The sequence below is a fragment of the Pseudopodoces humilis genome, chromosome 8 (genome assembly GCF_049639895.1).
Source record: "Pseudopodoces humilis isolate 2021_Gansu_Grassland_sample_001 chromosome 8, ASM4963989v1, whole genome shotgun sequence".
Taxonomy (NCBI): domain Eukaryota; kingdom Metazoa; phylum Chordata; class Aves; order Passeriformes; family Paridae; genus Pseudopodoces; species Pseudopodoces humilis.
In genome coordinates this window covers 9,481,690-9,498,329 of record NC_142207.1, presented here as the reverse complement: position 1 = coordinate 9,498,329, position 16,640 = coordinate 9,481,690, and the positions used below count along the sequence as shown (strand labels likewise).

The following is a 16,640-nucleotide window of genomic DNA, read 5'->3' as shown; positions in this document are numbered from 1 at the left end:
CGACAAGCCCTCGGGTCACACATCAAATCCTCTTCAGCGGCCTTTGCTTCCCGGGGGAATGGGGTGACGAGAGACCTGGGAATCGTGGATGGGGGAACGGGCCCGGGGCAGCAGGGCAGGGATGGCGCAGGGGGCTGCCGCGGCGGGCAGGGGTGCGGGACGAGCCCCACGGCTTCCCCGGGTGTCACACGGCGCTCCCCGGGTGTCACACGGCTTCCCCGGGTGTCACACGGCGCTCCCCGGGTGTCACACGGCGCTCCCCGGGTGTCACACAATGTCCCCGCCCCGAGCCCCTCCCTCTCGCATCATCTCGGTGCGCCGGGCCCGGCCATGGCGGCGGGGCCTGCGGGGGCCGTGGCGGCGGCGCCGGGCGGGGCGGGCGCGCTGCGCTTCGGGCACTTCGTGCTGAAGAGCGGCCTCTCCTCCCCCGTGTACATCGACCTGCGCGGCCTCGTGTCCCACCCGAGCCTCCTCCGGCAGGTGCGGACCGGGAGCCCCGGGCCGGGCCCCGCGTGTGGCCCTGCCCTTGGCGGGGCCCTCACCCTCAGCCCGCAGGGTCGGCTCTCGGGTCGTGTCAGGCAGAGAGGTTTTCATTGACTTAGCCACGTTCGCGCCAGCCTGGCTCTTAAAAAGCTTTTGGTTTTCCTTTTTCTAGGTTGCAGGACTTCTTTTCCAAGCGGCCCGAGATGCGGGTCTGGAGTACGACTGTGTGTGCGGCGTTCCGTACACGGCGCTGCCGCTGGCCACCATCATCTGCTCGGAAAATCAGGTCCCGATGCTTATACGGAGGAAGGAAGGAAAAGACTACGGTAAAGCTTTCAAATCAAGAGTTTGCAACTTGCCTCGTTTGGGAATTGTATTTATGTAATTTGTGGTTCTTTTGTACGGCACAGCATCCCTGTTCCAGTTTAAGGTTACCATTGCAATTTAAGAATCTGCAGGCCCTTTCCCCCTGAAGCAAACTCCCACAGCATCACAGCCTGATCAGCCTCTCCCAGCTGATTGCCGTTTAGGCTTTTAGGCTGCAGCTTTAGTCCTGCTCTAGGAGATTTGGAGTTTCTTGAAGGGTGTTTTCTGTTTCTTTGGTTTTGTTTGGGAGAGTTTGTTTCTTTTCTTTAGCAATATCTTTTTTTTTTTTTTTCCTTGTTATCTTTGCTATAAGGATACTGGGTTAGTGGCTTCATCCATAAACGAGGATTTACAACTCAGGTTCTCCAGCATGCTGAGACCAGAGACACATTTCGCTCTCAAACAGAGCTTTTTGTGTACTGACACCAAAAGGAACCTTTCTAGTCTCTTCTTCATGTATGTTTTAAACCTCTTTTTCTTTCATTATCCTATGGTCCTGTTATCTGTGAGCCAGGTGAGCAGCAGTCCCCTCTCTACTCAATGAGCCATTTATTTGATTGTGATAAAGGAAGAGGGAGAGCAGACTGAAACATTAACCTGCCATATAACTGGATTTCTACGCATCCTTTTCCAACAGCGTGTAATTAGAAAGTGCACTTGTCAAAACTAAATGCTATCCCTGTGTCAGGCAGTGGGCCACGCATGGAAACATTTGCTGTTCCTTCTTGTGAAGCACAAGCCAGTTGTGACAGCGATTAACTGCCCCTGGGAAAGCCAGGCATCCTTTGTCGTTGCCCTCTAGGAGGCCTTTCATGGATGTGTGCCTGTTGTTAGTTAGGACAAAGGCACTTGAGGCTTTACTCCTTCTAATTGTTCTAACAGGCATTTTAAGCACACAGTGCTGCCTGTGGAAAATGGGACATGCTGAAGAGTGCCAATAACTTGGCTGCCTTAAAGATGTTTTAAATAATGAGAGAGTAATTTTGTAAGTCTGACCTTTCAAGTCATGACAGTACTAAACTGAAGCTATCTTTTTCAGACATTTGAATTTGTGCTGTTAACAGTGTCAGTTTTGTTATGGAATATAACTTCTGGAAACATAAAGTAGTGTTTTATCAGCTTGGAGAAGTAACAGTCTTTATGAGCTGAATTACACATCAATGAGTGAGCTGTGGTAAGAACTGTGATAAGTGGTATAATCTAATAGAGTTTTGATACTCTTAAAGGTTTTTTTGCATCATCCAACCTTTCTTAATTTGGTGGAGTGTTTGCTTTTTATTTTTCAGGTACTAAGCGGATGGTAGAAGGCACCATTAATCCAGGAGAGACATGCCTGATCATTGAGGATGTGGTAACAAGTGGATCCAGTGTGCTGGAAACTGCAGAAGCTCTTCAGAAAGAAGGATTAAAAGTCACAGATGCCATAGTGCTGTTGGACAGGGAGCAGGGTGGGAAGGCCAGGCTAGAGGAACATGGAATTCGCCTGCACTCTGTGTGCACCTTGTCTGAGGTGCTGGAGATTCTCCAGCAGCAGGGAAAAGTGGCTGCTGAGATGGTTGAAAAGGTGAAAAAATTCATTGAGGGAAATGTGTTTGAGGCAGTGGCTCAGAATGGTGCTGCTCCTGTGAAGAGACTCTGCAAGGAGCTGAGCTTCAGCACTCGTGCCCAGCTGCCAGGGGTGCATCCTATTGCAGCCAGGCTTCTCATGCTCATGGGAAAGAAGCAAACAAACTTGTGCCTTTCTGCTGATGTCACCAGCCCCAAGGAGCTGCTGCAGCTAGCTGCCACGCTGGGCCCCAGCATCTGTATCCTGAAAACTCATATAGACATCTTGAATGATTTCACCCAAGAGGTAGTAAAGGAGTTGAGAACGCTCGCAGATCAACATGAATTCTTGATTTTTGAAGACAGGAAATTTGCAGATATTGGAAACACAGTGAAACATCAGTATGAAGGTGATTATCATCAACCTGGATTTACTATAACTTTGCCTCTGGTGTGTGTAACTAGTACTGGCACAGGTTGCCAGGAGAGAGCCTGGAATCTCCAGCCTTTGGAAATACTCAAGGGGATGAGACCCTGAGCAATCTGACCTAGCGCTGAAGTTAACCCTGCTGAGAGGGCATGACCTCCTGAGGTCTCTTCCAACCTAAACCTTTTTATGAATCTATGGTTGTGCTCAGTAAGTACTTCTGAGTTGTGTGCCATGAGAAACTGCTGCCTGCTATTACTGTAGTGCTTGTGTGCCCAGCATGGCTTTCCTTTGATACTCCATCTGCAGCTGTAGAGCTGCTGTTCTCCTGATCCTTATGTCCCTTGTGACCTGCATGCTGTCTGGGAAGATAGCACCTGTGACAGTGGTTTTCTGGGCTACCATAAATGTCTCAGTAAATATTAAAGGTGAGACACTAACAAATGTTTGTGAAAAGTAAACTGAGAGGTTACACCTTGTGGTTAGGCAGCTGTCAGAACAGTCTGATGAGACTGAACTTGTAACTGTCGAGCTTCAGCAGTAAAACTGTCTTATAAATATGTGAGTGATTAAGTGTGCAGCTGTTTTTGTCTAACTTGTGCTTCCTGTTTAACACATTTCTGATGACTCTTTGCCTGTGTCTTCCTGCCCATGTTCTCAGGTGGTGTGTTCAGAATCGCATCCTGGGCAGACATCATCAATGCCCACGTGGTTCCAGGCTCTGGAGTTGTGAAAGGTCTGAAGGAAGTAGGCCTTCCTCTCCAGCGTGGCTGTCTCCTGGTTGCAGAGATGAGTTCCCAGGGGTCCCTTGCAACGGGTGAATACACAAAAGCTGCAGTAAGTGGGCAGTCTTGTGTCAGGTTAAAAGCTTGTAAAGTGTGACAGGGAGGTTTTATGGGTTTCTAATATTTGCACTTCCAAAAGTCCCTCCAGCTCTAACTATTACAGGTGTTTGTTTTTGCCTTGGAGACTCAGGAATATGACTGTGTGGTGTTTAAAGGTTGCAGCTGTAAGCCAGTGATGTGAGGTGGTCAGAGTTCACACTTGGAATTCTAGTATACATGCCAGGTTTGCTCTTAGCAACCCCCCTTCTTTTTTTCTTTCTTTAAGCAATTATTTTCTAATTAGTTTAAATTAATTAATGGTATTATTTATAACATAGAAAGAAACATAATATTCACTTTCCTGCCAGAGGGAAGGAGTGACTTTACATGGGGAAATCAAGAGGTGTTTCATACCCCTGCCTCGTACAGCTTAAAGAGTCAGAGGGTGAATGAGAAACAGATTGCTAGGCCAGCTGAGTTTTAAGTATATCATTTGTAATTGTTCACTTATCTTTTTCAGGTACAGATGGCTGAAGACAACTCAGATTTTGTTTTTGGATTCATATGTGGATCTAGAGTTATTAATAAACCAGAATTTCTCCACTTAACCCCAGGAGTGCAGCTGCAAACTGGAGGTAACTTTTTAAAAAATATTTTTAGTCTCTAAGTATAGAAGTGGTCTAGTCTCCAGTGAAAAAGTGGCTTCTGAAGAGGGTTTGAATGCTGATTCTCAGCTGGGAGGAGTCTGTTTCCCACTAAGGGCTCTCTCCCATGTTTCTGGGTTTGCTAATTCCTTCCTTGGGAGCTCTGGAAAGCAGCAAGCAGGCTATGCAGCCTTTTTTCTTGTTTTGAGGTCTGTGCATACCATAAAGCACATTCCTGAAAACACCTAAAATGTCTTCAGATGGGTGTTAGATTAGATGTAAAACTATTCAGTAAGTGCAAAAAAATTATAACAAATAGAGAAGTCCAGCTGAAACACTTGTTATTGATATAGGTGCAGTATCAATGAATTGAAAGTCTTGTGCTGACTAAAGAGGTTATCACTGAAGCAGATAGGAGAGATATGTTTCTCTTCAATACTTAATTCTTACGAGACCTAAACTGAAATCACAAATTTTTACATTAATGTTCAGGGGTTTTGCCTGTTTTAAGAAGGCTGAAGCTTGTTTTAGTAATCCTGATTGATGCTTCTTTAAGTAACTGTTCCATCTATAGTGATTGGTAAAACCATGAAAAAGGAAGGTGCTGGCTGTCAAATTTGATCTGTGTTTTTTGGTTGGCAATGCAATTTCTAGTTATGTTTGTGGATTGTTAGGATGAGAGCTGGGACAGGGGACCTGTTTTGTGTTTCAGCACCTCTGAAGGTTTCTAGTACGTGCAGTTTTGTACGAAAAAACAAAAATGGTGTCTGCATTTCAGGTGATAACCTTGGGCAAAAGTACCTAAGCCCCAAGGAAGTTATTGGTGAAAGAGGCTCTGATATCATTATTGTGGGACGTGGCATCTTGGCAGCTTCAGACCCTCTCCAAGAAGCAGAGAAGTACAGGAAGGCAGCGTGGGAGAGCTACATGAGCAGGCTTGGTGTTCCTGCAGAAGACTGAAAACCAAACACTGTCCTAGCCAGGAAGCAAAGCTGATGGAGCTGCAATCCTCATCAGGGGTCCAGTTAAATACATGGACACTTCAGCCTGTAGAAAACTGCCCTTTTGGAGAAAAATCTATTACAAAGTTGTTTTAATTGTACACACAGAGGTCAAATTGTACTTGCCATTGTTTGTGGTTTTTTTATATTTGAATGTAAGAACTCAAAACTTCACACCTATTTTTTTAGTCTTAGTAGGCTTTCTTATTTGAAAAACGTTGCACAACACACTCCAAGGGTATTTTGTTGGCTTTGTTTCTTTTCCCCACCCTCAAATTTCTTATGGCTGTGGAAATGGTATTTTGTTATGTTCTTAAACTTCACCTGCACACTTGATGTGCTGCCCCACCTTCACAGGTTTCTTCAGCTCTCCTGTTTCCAAGGAGCAAGTGCAGGTTTTAATGCCACACTGTGAAATTGAATTATGTGGTGTTCAATAAATACTTTTTTGCTACCATTTTCCTTTTCATTGGCTCTATATGTATTTGTTCTGTGGCAGAGGTATAATAAAGTCATTCTGATGTGTCTGTGAGTGCAGGAGTTGCTGGTGATTCTGTTTACAGAATTTGTCAGAGCAGTTAGTTGTGTGCTTAACTACTGTGGAGCTGTTGATTCCTCTAATATGAAATAAAAATGTACTTTATTAGACTTTTTGTGACAATAGCTTGAATACTTGCAAGCTTTCCTTTTCACTGTACATGGTGAAAAAGGAGAAATAGAAGTATCTTTCTTGATTGGTTTTGATAATAAAGTATGGAATAACCTTAAGTGTATCTAGTATGTGTGTGGTGCAAATAGCAATGAAAATTTTATTGATCAAGAAGTCAAAAACGAGTGGTGATGCAGTTCTGGACTGTTGCTGCTCCAGAGCACACAGAAGGCTGGGTCCTTTCATTAATAACTAAGAACAACTGTATTTAGTTAGGTTTTTGTCATTAGTGCTGGACTCTTCACCAGATCCTTGAAAATAGGATTTTGGAGGGGGCTTTTTTTGGTTGATTTAATTTATGCAGGACATCTAAGACCAAGGGACAGGTTGGGATCTGAAGGCTTTGCTTTATGCCTCGTTTTAGTGACACTGTGCTCTGCTTCATAACTCAGCTGCTTGTGCTGCTGAAGATGTTGTGGAGAGAATGTTAGAACGTTGTGTGTGTTATTTTCCTTGGGGCTACCAATTGGATTATGTATTGGATTATAATCCAAGTAGGATTATATATCATAATTCACACCTGGAGAATTCCACCCTGTGGTAGATGGAATTTGTTGATTATGATGTGGGTATCCTGTTCAGACACTCTGCAACAGTCAGTGAGATGGGATATGTCACATCAACTTCTAAGAAGTTCCAGTCCTTCAGAGTGAGCAGGATTTTTTTGATGTCTCAGTATCTCTTGGCCTTGAGGCCTGTAGCAGAAACAAGACTTTCTCACTTAAACCTTTTTGCAGAAAATTACCTTTTCCACCAGAGGGAGCTGAGACTCTATTTTTGGGGAGTGTTGACACTGCCGTTTTTACAGCTTCCAATAATTTCCAACTCTAGATAATCCTCAGAATGAAAATGTCTGGTTTTTAACAAGTTACACCCTTGCTGTTGGGTATATTTAAAACATTCAAATGTCATTCGAACATTTAAAACAGTATTCTAAAACTCATTTAAATCAGAAAGCTGCCTCAGGCTGAAGCTCAGCACAGTGTGTTGTGGTCTCACTGTTACAGAACAAGCAGAATTTCATGAGTTCAGTGTTTTCCACTAACCCTGCTGAATCGTGTTTAAGCATGTGGCTGACAGCCGTGGAGCCAAATCCCTGAGCAGGCTCTTCGGAGAGTGAGTTTATCAGGCCTCTAGCTTAAAAAATAGCAACTGGATTTGGAAAGATGAATAGGATCTAATATCTAGTCACTTTGAGAGGGTACGTGCAACTCACTTTCTTTACAAAGCAAGTTCTGAGGAATGGATCAATTGGGAAACTTCATGTCACAGTCCTTCTTTGTGCCCTCCAGAAAGAGCTGTGTTCTGGCACTTCATGTAACACCAGTGCCGCAGACATTTCAATTAGCGAAACAAAAACCTGCTACCTCCTATATGCATTCTTCTGTCAGAATGATTACAGTAAACAAGTGTGCGCACTTCCTTTGAGGCACCTGAAAGTGATTAAAAATCCATTTCAAATGAAGAACAAATGTTAATTTCCTTGCTTGCCCCTGCTGCTCACATTCATCTCACAGTCCCTGCTGTTGGTCCCAACTGTTCCTAACATGGGAACTAGGTCACAATTTACAAAACTCATTTGCATCATAATATATGAATCTGAAACTCTTACAGTTCATTCTGTGATCTGATTGAGCCTGTGGTAGTGGCATAAGGCTATATTTGAAATTTTCAGTTTAATGTTAACTGGCAAGTAGGCATTTATATGAAATTGTGATCCTTACCCACTCTGGAGTATGGAGATGGAGTGAAAGGAAATAACTCTTTTCATAGTGAAATAAGACTGTAGCCAAGCATTGCTAGTGCTTGAAACAGAAAGCTGCATGATTTGCTGCTATTTCTGAGCAGCAATTCCTGAGAACTGTGAGACCAGCACAAGCTGGAACCACTAAGGAATTGTTACCTAGCTGTTGATATTTGTGTGTAAAGTCCACTCTGTGTCTCAGACAAAGATTGGGTATCTGTGTCTAGAGAACCCAGCTAGAGTACTTAAATCAGTACAGCTGCATAAGTACACTGCTTTACTCAGACATAAAATTCTTGCAAAATCTTGATAAACCTTGTGCTGAATTAAAACCAGCCAAGTTAAACCATCATAGTCCTTAAAAGTATTATTTGTATGCCACAGTATCAACATTGCTTTATTATTGGTTAACTGACAGGTTATATTATAGTTTCCATAGCCTGCCTAGTCTATGAAAATTTATTTGAAACTTAATCCCAGAAAAATAACTGAATCACTTCCCTTTAAGTTTATGTGGAAAGCCTGTTGCTGTGGATTTTTTTAGTAAGAGACACAAACATTGCATTTAGAGAATAGCACCAAAGGAATGTGAAACACCCAGAGGAAGTTTGTTTTCAGATCTGACTTTTGGACGTCACTGTCTCAGGGAATGGTCTGTTTTGGAAGGCTTGTGATTGGGCTATGGGCTAGACATGTTGGATGGTTTGTTTGTTTGTTAGTTTATAATCATGCTGGTGGATCTTGGTCAGGCTGTACCACAGTGACAAGTACAGTTTTGAATGCTGTAGGAAATTAAAACTCAGCCTGGTGCCTGCTCCAGTTTCAGGTTTTCCTCCAACTCCTTTGGCAGGCATTTTCATGCTGGGAGAGGTGACCCTGCCTGTGTGTCTGGGTTGGCTTTGTCCTCAGTTCTCTGTTCCTACATGACCCATGTGGCGCTCTGAGCATTTTCTCATAAGCTGATGTGAACCACAGTCCAGCTGTGAAAGTGCAGGGTTGTGGATGAAGGCTGGCCAGGACTAAGGACAGGAGGAAGCCAGAGCAAGGCTGTAACTGTGTATAGGGTGGTGGTATGTCATAGGCTGTGTAATATTGAAATACAGACTTGATGTTACTATTGATTGCAGCTGTTGTGGAAATCCCTGTTTGCTTTCTGGCAGTAATTTGTAGAGTAGATATATTTGTTTTGCCAGCTGTAACTATACTTGCCTTGATAGTAGTAAACTGTAATGAATAAAAGAAAATGGGTAATAAATTCTCTGTGTCTGTGCATGACAGAGTCAGACATACTACAGACAGTTGTGATCTTTGCACACTCACGAGCCAAGCAATCCTTCTGGGTTGTGGCATTAGTGTCAGAAGTATGGAACTGTGATAAACAGGTCATGGATGCTTGGGAGAAGGCAGTAGAAAAGGCAGTTTTAGTGGACTCTGGCATCTTACATGGATTGTTAATAACATGAATTGTCAAAGACAGTGTAATCTCACTGGTCCTACTTCTACATGCTGCTGTCTACAGAGTTGGCTGAGTACGAATAATAATCGGGACATCTATGACCCAAGCAATTGGCTGTATAGTTCATAACCTCTTTTGGGAACTCTGATTATAACAAAATTGAATTCTTTTTCTAATCCATGTTTTACTAATTCATTCTATGAGTAAGACAATGAACCTGGGTGAAGCTGGTGGCCAACTTTTTAACCCTTGAATGCTTCTGGCTTTGTGGCACTGAGATTTCCGTCAAAGAGGATAGACACTTGTACCACAGCACATCTTGCTCCTTAGGCGTTCCCATCTCAAGTTCTGACATTTAAATTTCAATACAACCATTACCCTGTGGGTAATCAAGGCAGAGTGTTCAACCCTGTACTAAAGGTCTGTGAGGTTTCCAGAATCAATACAAGCTTGTGTTCTGTCCCATTTACATCATCATTTATTGACTGTGCCAGATGAAAATAGAAGTAACAGCACCTATTGCCTGCTCCGAGTGCTGGTGGCCTATGTCTGGTTATGTCTCTGTGGTATAAAAAGGACTTATTTTTTTACCCCAAATGGAGCCTCTTTCTCTGATGCATCCCAATGTGCATGAATCTTTGTTCTCCATGGTGTTTCCTCGGCAGAGCAGACCCTCACCAGGGATGCCAGGCTGATCCAGGTTCCGAGATGCAGAATGGGTTGACCTTGGCTGGGTGCCAGGTGCCCATCCAGCCTCTCTTTCTCCCCTTCCCAGCAGGACACTGGAGAGAATAAGATGGAAAACAACTCGTAGGTTGAGATAAGGCAGTTTACTAAAGCATTAAAAAAAAAAAAAAATACAAGCAGAAGTTTGCGCGCGCACAAGCAAAGGGAAAAGGTCAATCTCTACTTCCCATCAGTGAGCCAGGTTCAGTCACTTCCCAGGAAGCAGGGCTTCAGCATGTGGAGTGGTTGCTCCAGAAGGCAAACATTGTAGAGTAACAAATGCCTGCCTGTTCCTCCTCCCTCCCTTAGCTTTTATAGCTGAGCTGACATCATACGGTATGGAATATCCCTTTGGCTAATTTGGGTCAGCTGGCCTGCTTGTGTCCCCTCCCAGGATCTTGCCCACTCCCAGCCCCTTGATGGGGGGCAATGTCAGAGGGACAGGTCTGCTGAGCAGTAGCCAAAACACTGGTGTGTTATCAACACCTTTCCAGCTCCCACTGCAAAGCACAGCACAGTGAGAGCTGCTAAGGGAAAATGAGCTCTGTCTCAGTCAGACCTAATACACTGTTTACACCTTATTCCATATCATTTGTGTCATACTCAGATCTCACATAATTTATATATCTTCTGGCTGTTCCATTGTATTTCTCATTACTGGAATGCCTTCTTGCCCACACATACAACTTAAACTACATCCTTAAACCGTATCAATAACATACATTTTCATTAACCACTATCCCCTGTACTTTCAATGATAGATATTATTTTCCCATTTCATGGGCTTCCTCCATCCCTCCAGATCCATGACTTGGGCTCCATTCCATCAGGATGAGTGGTCAGGACAGGAGAAGTAGCACACTTGCTTGTTGGGCACTGACACCAGCCCAGCTCAGGTTGTCATTGCATTCTCCGTGCTCCTCACAAAATTCATTTTTCATCGGTTCATGTCATTTCTGCTACTTCCTGCAACATACAACTCACACCACAGATTATTTTTCCTCCAAGGTTAAATCTCCTTGAGGTACACACCGGGTCTCCCCATCCTTCTTCACCACCCACCAAAGACACCCAGGTCCTAAGGCAAAGACAATCCAATGAATGGACTGACTTTCCCACTTCCCTGTGTGTGCAAAGACCTTATTTCCTCCCACAGTGTGTAGGGGTTCAGTTTGGGCAGGACCAGGGCGGTTACCAGATCCCCTAGTGTTGACCAGCCAAGTGGCTTCTGCTGAATTTGCATCCCAGCGCTTCCATGCCCCATTACCTTACACTCTTTACATAGTTTTCAGCAGTCCATTACAACTTTCAATCTTCCCAAAGGCCTGTGAGTAATTAGGGATGTGATATGTGCACTCAATGCCACGTTTCTTTGCCCAAGAGTTTATGAGGTTATTTTTAAAGTGAGCCCCATTGTCTAATTCAATTCCCTCTGTAGTACCATGTTGCCACAAAAATCTGTCCCTCAAGGCTGGGGATCTCAAGGTCTCTCAAGCAGTGGCAATGGTTCACAGGGGATGTTTCCAGCCAGCCAGTTGTTGCCTCTGCCATGGTGAGGATGTAACTCCTGCCTGGGCATGTTCATGGCAATGGCCCAATGTATCCTGGAACCCCAGCCATTGCCCTCTCTTCCAAGGAGACTGCACTGGTGTGGTGCACTTGATTGCAGCACGTTTCACGTTCATGTGTGACCTGTGTGCCACCACTTGGCTGCCTTTGACTCCAGCTCATACTGAAGTTCCAGCGTGTCTGGTAAAGCAGCACTCGCAGGTGGTGTGACTTCATCCAGGCCCCAATAGTCCACTGTCAGCCCCCATTCCCCATCACACTTTCACACTGGCCATATGGGGCTGTTAAAGGGTGAGCAAGTCCTGCTGATCACTCCTTGGCTCTCCAAGACTAATGGATGGGGAGTTATTGGATGGGGGTTACAGAGTCTCGGTTAGTGAGATACTGTTGCTGTTGCAGTCCTGGGAGCAGTTGGTACTTGATGCTCTTCGTTCAACCTGCAGCAATCCTACAATGAAGGGATCTTCTGAGAGGCCAGGCAGGGTGGATAACTGTTTGATCTTCTCTGTATTTACTGTAGCTACACTAAAAGCCCACCAATACCCTTTTGGATCCTTGAAGTATCTAGTCAATGCCAAGGATACAAGGGGCCTCTGAGCACAGTGGGGTGCTTTTCCCACTTCTTCCCTGTTTAGCTCACCTTGGCCTCTGACGCTGAAAATTCCTGGCATCCCCCTGTCACTCCAAAGATCCAGATGGATTCTGCACTCCTGTGCATTGATGGCATCAATGTACAATGTGCACTGGTATCTACTAAAGCTTTACACTTCTGTGGATCTGATGTGCCAGGCCATCGAACCCACAGTCCAGTATGCCTGGTCATGCCTTTTCCCCTCCTGGCAGGAGACAGGGACCCTCTATTCCTGTTCCTGGTCAGAGTATTCACTATCTGACCTTTGCGATGCCAGATCAGAAGTTCCCTCATCAGGGTGAAAAGAAGCAATTTTAGTTCTTTTATGTCTGGGAAATCGCTGATTGCTGTCTTGTCTCTCTGTGGCAACTGCACTGGCAGTCTTCTTGGGTGACCCTTTAACAGCTTTCTTCCCTCTCAGTTCACGGACACGAGCTTCCAGCTTAAAGGTGGGTTCACCTACCCACTTCCTCATGTCCTCCCCCTGGTCACGCAGAAAGAACCAGAGCTCACCACGGGGCCTGCGCTTGGGGCTTCCCTTCCCTCTGACCGGGGAAGGAGAGGACCGATCTCTTGGGCTGCCTCTTGGGCTGCTGGCTTGTAGGGATGAGGAAGTGCCCAGAGTTTCTTCTACATTTCGGAGCCAGGAGGATGCCATCTCTACGGTTGGTGTATCCATCTGCGGGTGATACAGTGATACCAAGCTGCTGGAATATGATGCAGGGGCACTTTGAACCACCTTCCTCCACATGGCCATAGTGCATGGGGCATCCTCTGGATCTTCCAGGACCCCGTCACTTTTTAGATCACTATAGATGATTTCCAGCACTGCTAATTCTCTCAGGTACTGGATACCTTCATCTGCAGTGGTCCACTTCCCTGGGGAGTTCACAAGATCTTCCTTAAATGGGTATCTTGCCCTCACGCTTGAGAGGAGCCGTCTCCAGAGGCTGCAAATTGCTCCTTCTTTTCCAATTCCTCTTTCAATTTCCCGATCTTTAGCAAGGGATCCCAGCTGTTGGGCTTCATGGCCTTCTAACTGCTGTCTGCCAGCCCCGTTATCCCAGCATCGAAGCAGCCAGGCAGAAATCGGCTCACCTGGCTGGCGGCTGTAATCTTTTCGCAAGTCTCGAAGTTCTGATGAGGTCAGGGACCGAGTAACTTCGGTTTCCTGTTTGGTTTGCCTCACTCCTTTTGATTTCTTTGTTGAAGGACCTGCCTCTTGATCTAACCCCTCCTTTCCTACTGTTGCTTCCCCTTCTTCTTCTTCCTCTTCTTCTTCCTCCCGTACTAATTGATGTTGAGGGTGTGTAACTTGTGTTTTCCATTTTTTCGCTTTCACTTCTGGGGCAGTTACTGCAGCTGCTGTGGTTTGACTCTCTGGCTCAGCCATTGTGTCCTCGAATGCAGTTTGGGTTCCTGCCTCAACCACAGTCCTCTGAGAGTACTGAACGGTGGCTCGGTAGGCACAGGCCAGGCCCCAGTACAGGGCAAGAAGCTGCTGGTGTTCAGTGGGGTGGGCAAGGCACCCTTCTATCAGTTGTTGGGTCAGTTTGTCAGGGTTGATTATCTGTTCAGGTGTAAAGTCCCAGGCAATGGGAGGTGATAACCGCCCTAGGAACCTGCCCAAATCTTTCCATGCACCTTGCCACCCAGGAACTGTTTGCCTCAGGGCATCTTTCAATATCTCCTCACCTAAAGTTTGTTTTCTCCTACCCCAGGATGATGCCAGATTCCATGAACTCCATAGCATGCCAACAGTATTAGCTAATATTATTAACAGTATTAAACGGCTTACATAAGGATGAGCAAAGACCATGGGAGCCTGCATTATAAAAGCATTCACATCAGTCACCATCCCCAGAAGATAGCTCCCCACACATAACAAGGCCATCAGTGTAAGAGCAAAGCACAGAGCCATTGTTTTTGTTAACATGTTCCCAAACTCAGCAAAATGAAGAGATAAGCAGCGCAGCTGACAAACTCTGTGTCTTGCACAAGAGCTTGCTACTCTATAGCTATGATTTAGTTTTTACTACGGCATGCAGTATAGATACAGATATATAGCTATAGATAACTGCCTTTATTTCACCCCACGTTTGGGCACCAAAAAAGACCGTAGTGTGCTGATCTTGGCCAGGCACCAGGTACCCACTGAACCACCCTATTGCTGCTCTTCCCAGTGTGACACAGGAGAGAATAAGATGGAAAACAGCTCGTAGGTTGAGATAAGGAAGTTTACTAAAGCATAAAAAAGAAAATTGAAAGTTTGCGCGCGCACAAGCAAAGGGAAAAGGTCAATCTCTACTTCCCATCAGTGAGCCAGGTTCAGTCACTTCCCAGGAAGCAGGGCTTCAGCATGTGGAGTGGTTGCTCCAGAAGGCAAACATTGTAGAGTAACAAATGCCTCCCTGTTCCGCCTCCCTCCCTTAGCTTTTATAGCTGAGCTGACATCATACGGTATGGAATATCCCTTTGGCTAATTTGGGTCAGCTGGCCTGCTTGTGTCCCCTCCCAGGATCTTGCCCACTCCCAGCCCCTTGATGGGGGGCAATGTCAGAGGGACAGGTCTGCTGAGCAGTAGCCAAAACACTGGTGTGTTATCAACACCTTTCCAGCTCCCACTGCAAAGCACAGCACAGTGAGAGCTGCTAAGGGAAAATGAGCTCTGTCTCAGTCAGACCCAACACTTGTCCAAGTGAGACTGAGGCCATTGTCAGCTGCCCCCCCTCCTGGGATGGGTTTGACAAGCACGTGGTACCAGCAACAGTTTATGTAAATGTTATATATGTATGTGCACATGCATACACACACATACATATATATGCACACACACAGATATATATACTGGCATGCATAATCACAGAATCATTTAGGTTGGAAAAGACCTTCAGAATCATCGTGTATATATTTTTAGTCTGTGCTGCCATCCAATAACCTTAGGAACTGAAAGCACAAAAGGAGGGTTGCTGCCTTTCTGAGCACACTGTCTGTTGTTCAAATACCTGCAGTTAACCATAACCTCTTCACTCCAAGAAAGGGTTAGATTAGAATCATAAAACCACAGAATCATTTAGGTTTGAGAAAACCCTTATGATCATCAAATCCCAGTGTTACCCCAGCACTGACAAGTCCACCACTAAACCACATTCCAAAGTGCTACATCTACTTGCCTTTTAAACACCTCCAGGTTTGTTGACTCCATCACTTCTCTGGGCATCCTGTTCCAAAGCTTGACAACACTTTTAGCAAAGAAACTTTTCTTAATATCCAATCTAAACCTCCCCTGGTGCAAGTTGAACCCATTTCCTCTTGTCCTAAACAACAATTACTGGTCATTATTTTTGCCGCTTTATAAGTAACTTTATGGTGACATGTGAAATTGAAATACAGACTTCCTACTAATATTCCTTACTGCTAATATTGATTTCTGCTGCTGTTGAAATATATATTTGCTTGAGCTGGTTTTGGCTAGGATAGAGTTAATCTTTTTTCAGAGCAGCTAGCACCATTTGGATTTTTACTGGGAACAGTGTTGATAATACAGAGACATTTTAGTTACAGCTGAGCAGAGCTTAAATGATTCAAGGCCTTTTCTGCTCCTCCTCCATCCCCCACCAGTGAGGATGCTGGGGGTGCACAAGGAGTTGTGAGGGGACACAGCCAGGACAGCCCTGACCACAGGGACATCCCAGAGCATATGGTATCAAGCTCAGCACACAGAACTGGGGGAAGAAGGAAGGGGGGGTATGTTCACAGTCATGGTGTTTGTCTTCCCAAGTCACTGTTAGGTGTGAAGGAGCTCAGTTTTCTTGGGACTAGCTGAACACCTGTTAGTCAGACTCTGAAGGAATTAATTCCTTGTTTTGCTTTGCTTGCATGCAGCTGTGGCTTTACTTATTGAACTGCTTTTATCTTGACCCACATTTTCTCACTTTTTTACTCTTCCGATTCTCTCCCCTATCCCACCGTGACAGAGTGAGAGAGTGGCTGTGAGTTGTCAGCTGGGGTTAAACCACAACAGCCTTACAGTAGTTATTTGTAACAGTAGTTATTTGCTAATCATCAGTATGCTTGCTTTGATAGTGGTGACTTGTATTAAAACGCAATAAAGTAATTCAGGAAATAAAGGCTCCATATCCTTGTGCATGACAGAGTCCCGCAAATCCATGGTTGCAACCTTTGCCCTCACACAGATTGGTGATCCTGGGTCGTGGCAGCTGAATGGACAAGTTTCTGATGGGCTGCATCCAGTGGACACCAGCAAAAACTAGTGGGCATGCAGAAAGGGACGGGATGAAATTAACTCCTGTGTCTCTGCTGTCTAGTTTTGACTTTTGCAGTCTGGGAGTGGAGAGGAGAACAGCAGCCAATTCCAGTTTGTGTGTTCAGGTATGGAGATGGTGCTGGAATACATTGCTGGGCTGCAGATGCAGTGAGTTACCTCACTGTGGCATTTCCTGCAGGCAGCTTAGTGATTTTTCTCTCAACATCGTAGCTCCTTGGCTTTCTACT

General features: G+C 45.1%; 2 protein-coding genes across 2 annotated transcripts; one reads left to right on the top strand and one right to left on the bottom strand.

Moving 5' to 3' along the window:
- The first annotated feature begins 324 nt into the window (after nucleotides 1-324).
- UMPS (uridine monophosphate synthetase) lies at nucleotides 325-5,747 on the top strand. The gene is made up of 6 exons (XM_005519643.2): nucleotides 325-480; nucleotides 656-809; nucleotides 2,136-2,804; nucleotides 3,483-3,658; nucleotides 4,166-4,280; nucleotides 5,068-5,747. The coding sequence occupies exons 1-6, from the start codon at nucleotides 331-333 to the stop codon at nucleotides 5,247-5,249; spliced, it is 1,446 nt and encodes a 481-aa protein (XP_005519700.2). The 5' UTR covers nucleotides 325-330; the 3' UTR covers nucleotides 5,250-5,747.
- Nucleotides 5,748-10,033: 4,286 nt separating this feature from the next.
- On the bottom strand, nucleotides 10,034-14,978 carry LOC148183836 (uncharacterized). Its single transcript, XM_088059279.1, has one exon. It carries the CDS (start codon nucleotides 14,059-14,061, stop codon nucleotides 12,352-12,354), a length of 1,710 nt encoding a protein of 569 aa, XP_087915405.1. The 5' UTR covers nucleotides 14,062-14,978; the 3' UTR covers nucleotides 10,034-12,351.
- Nucleotides 14,979-16,640: the final 1,662 nt, after the last annotated feature.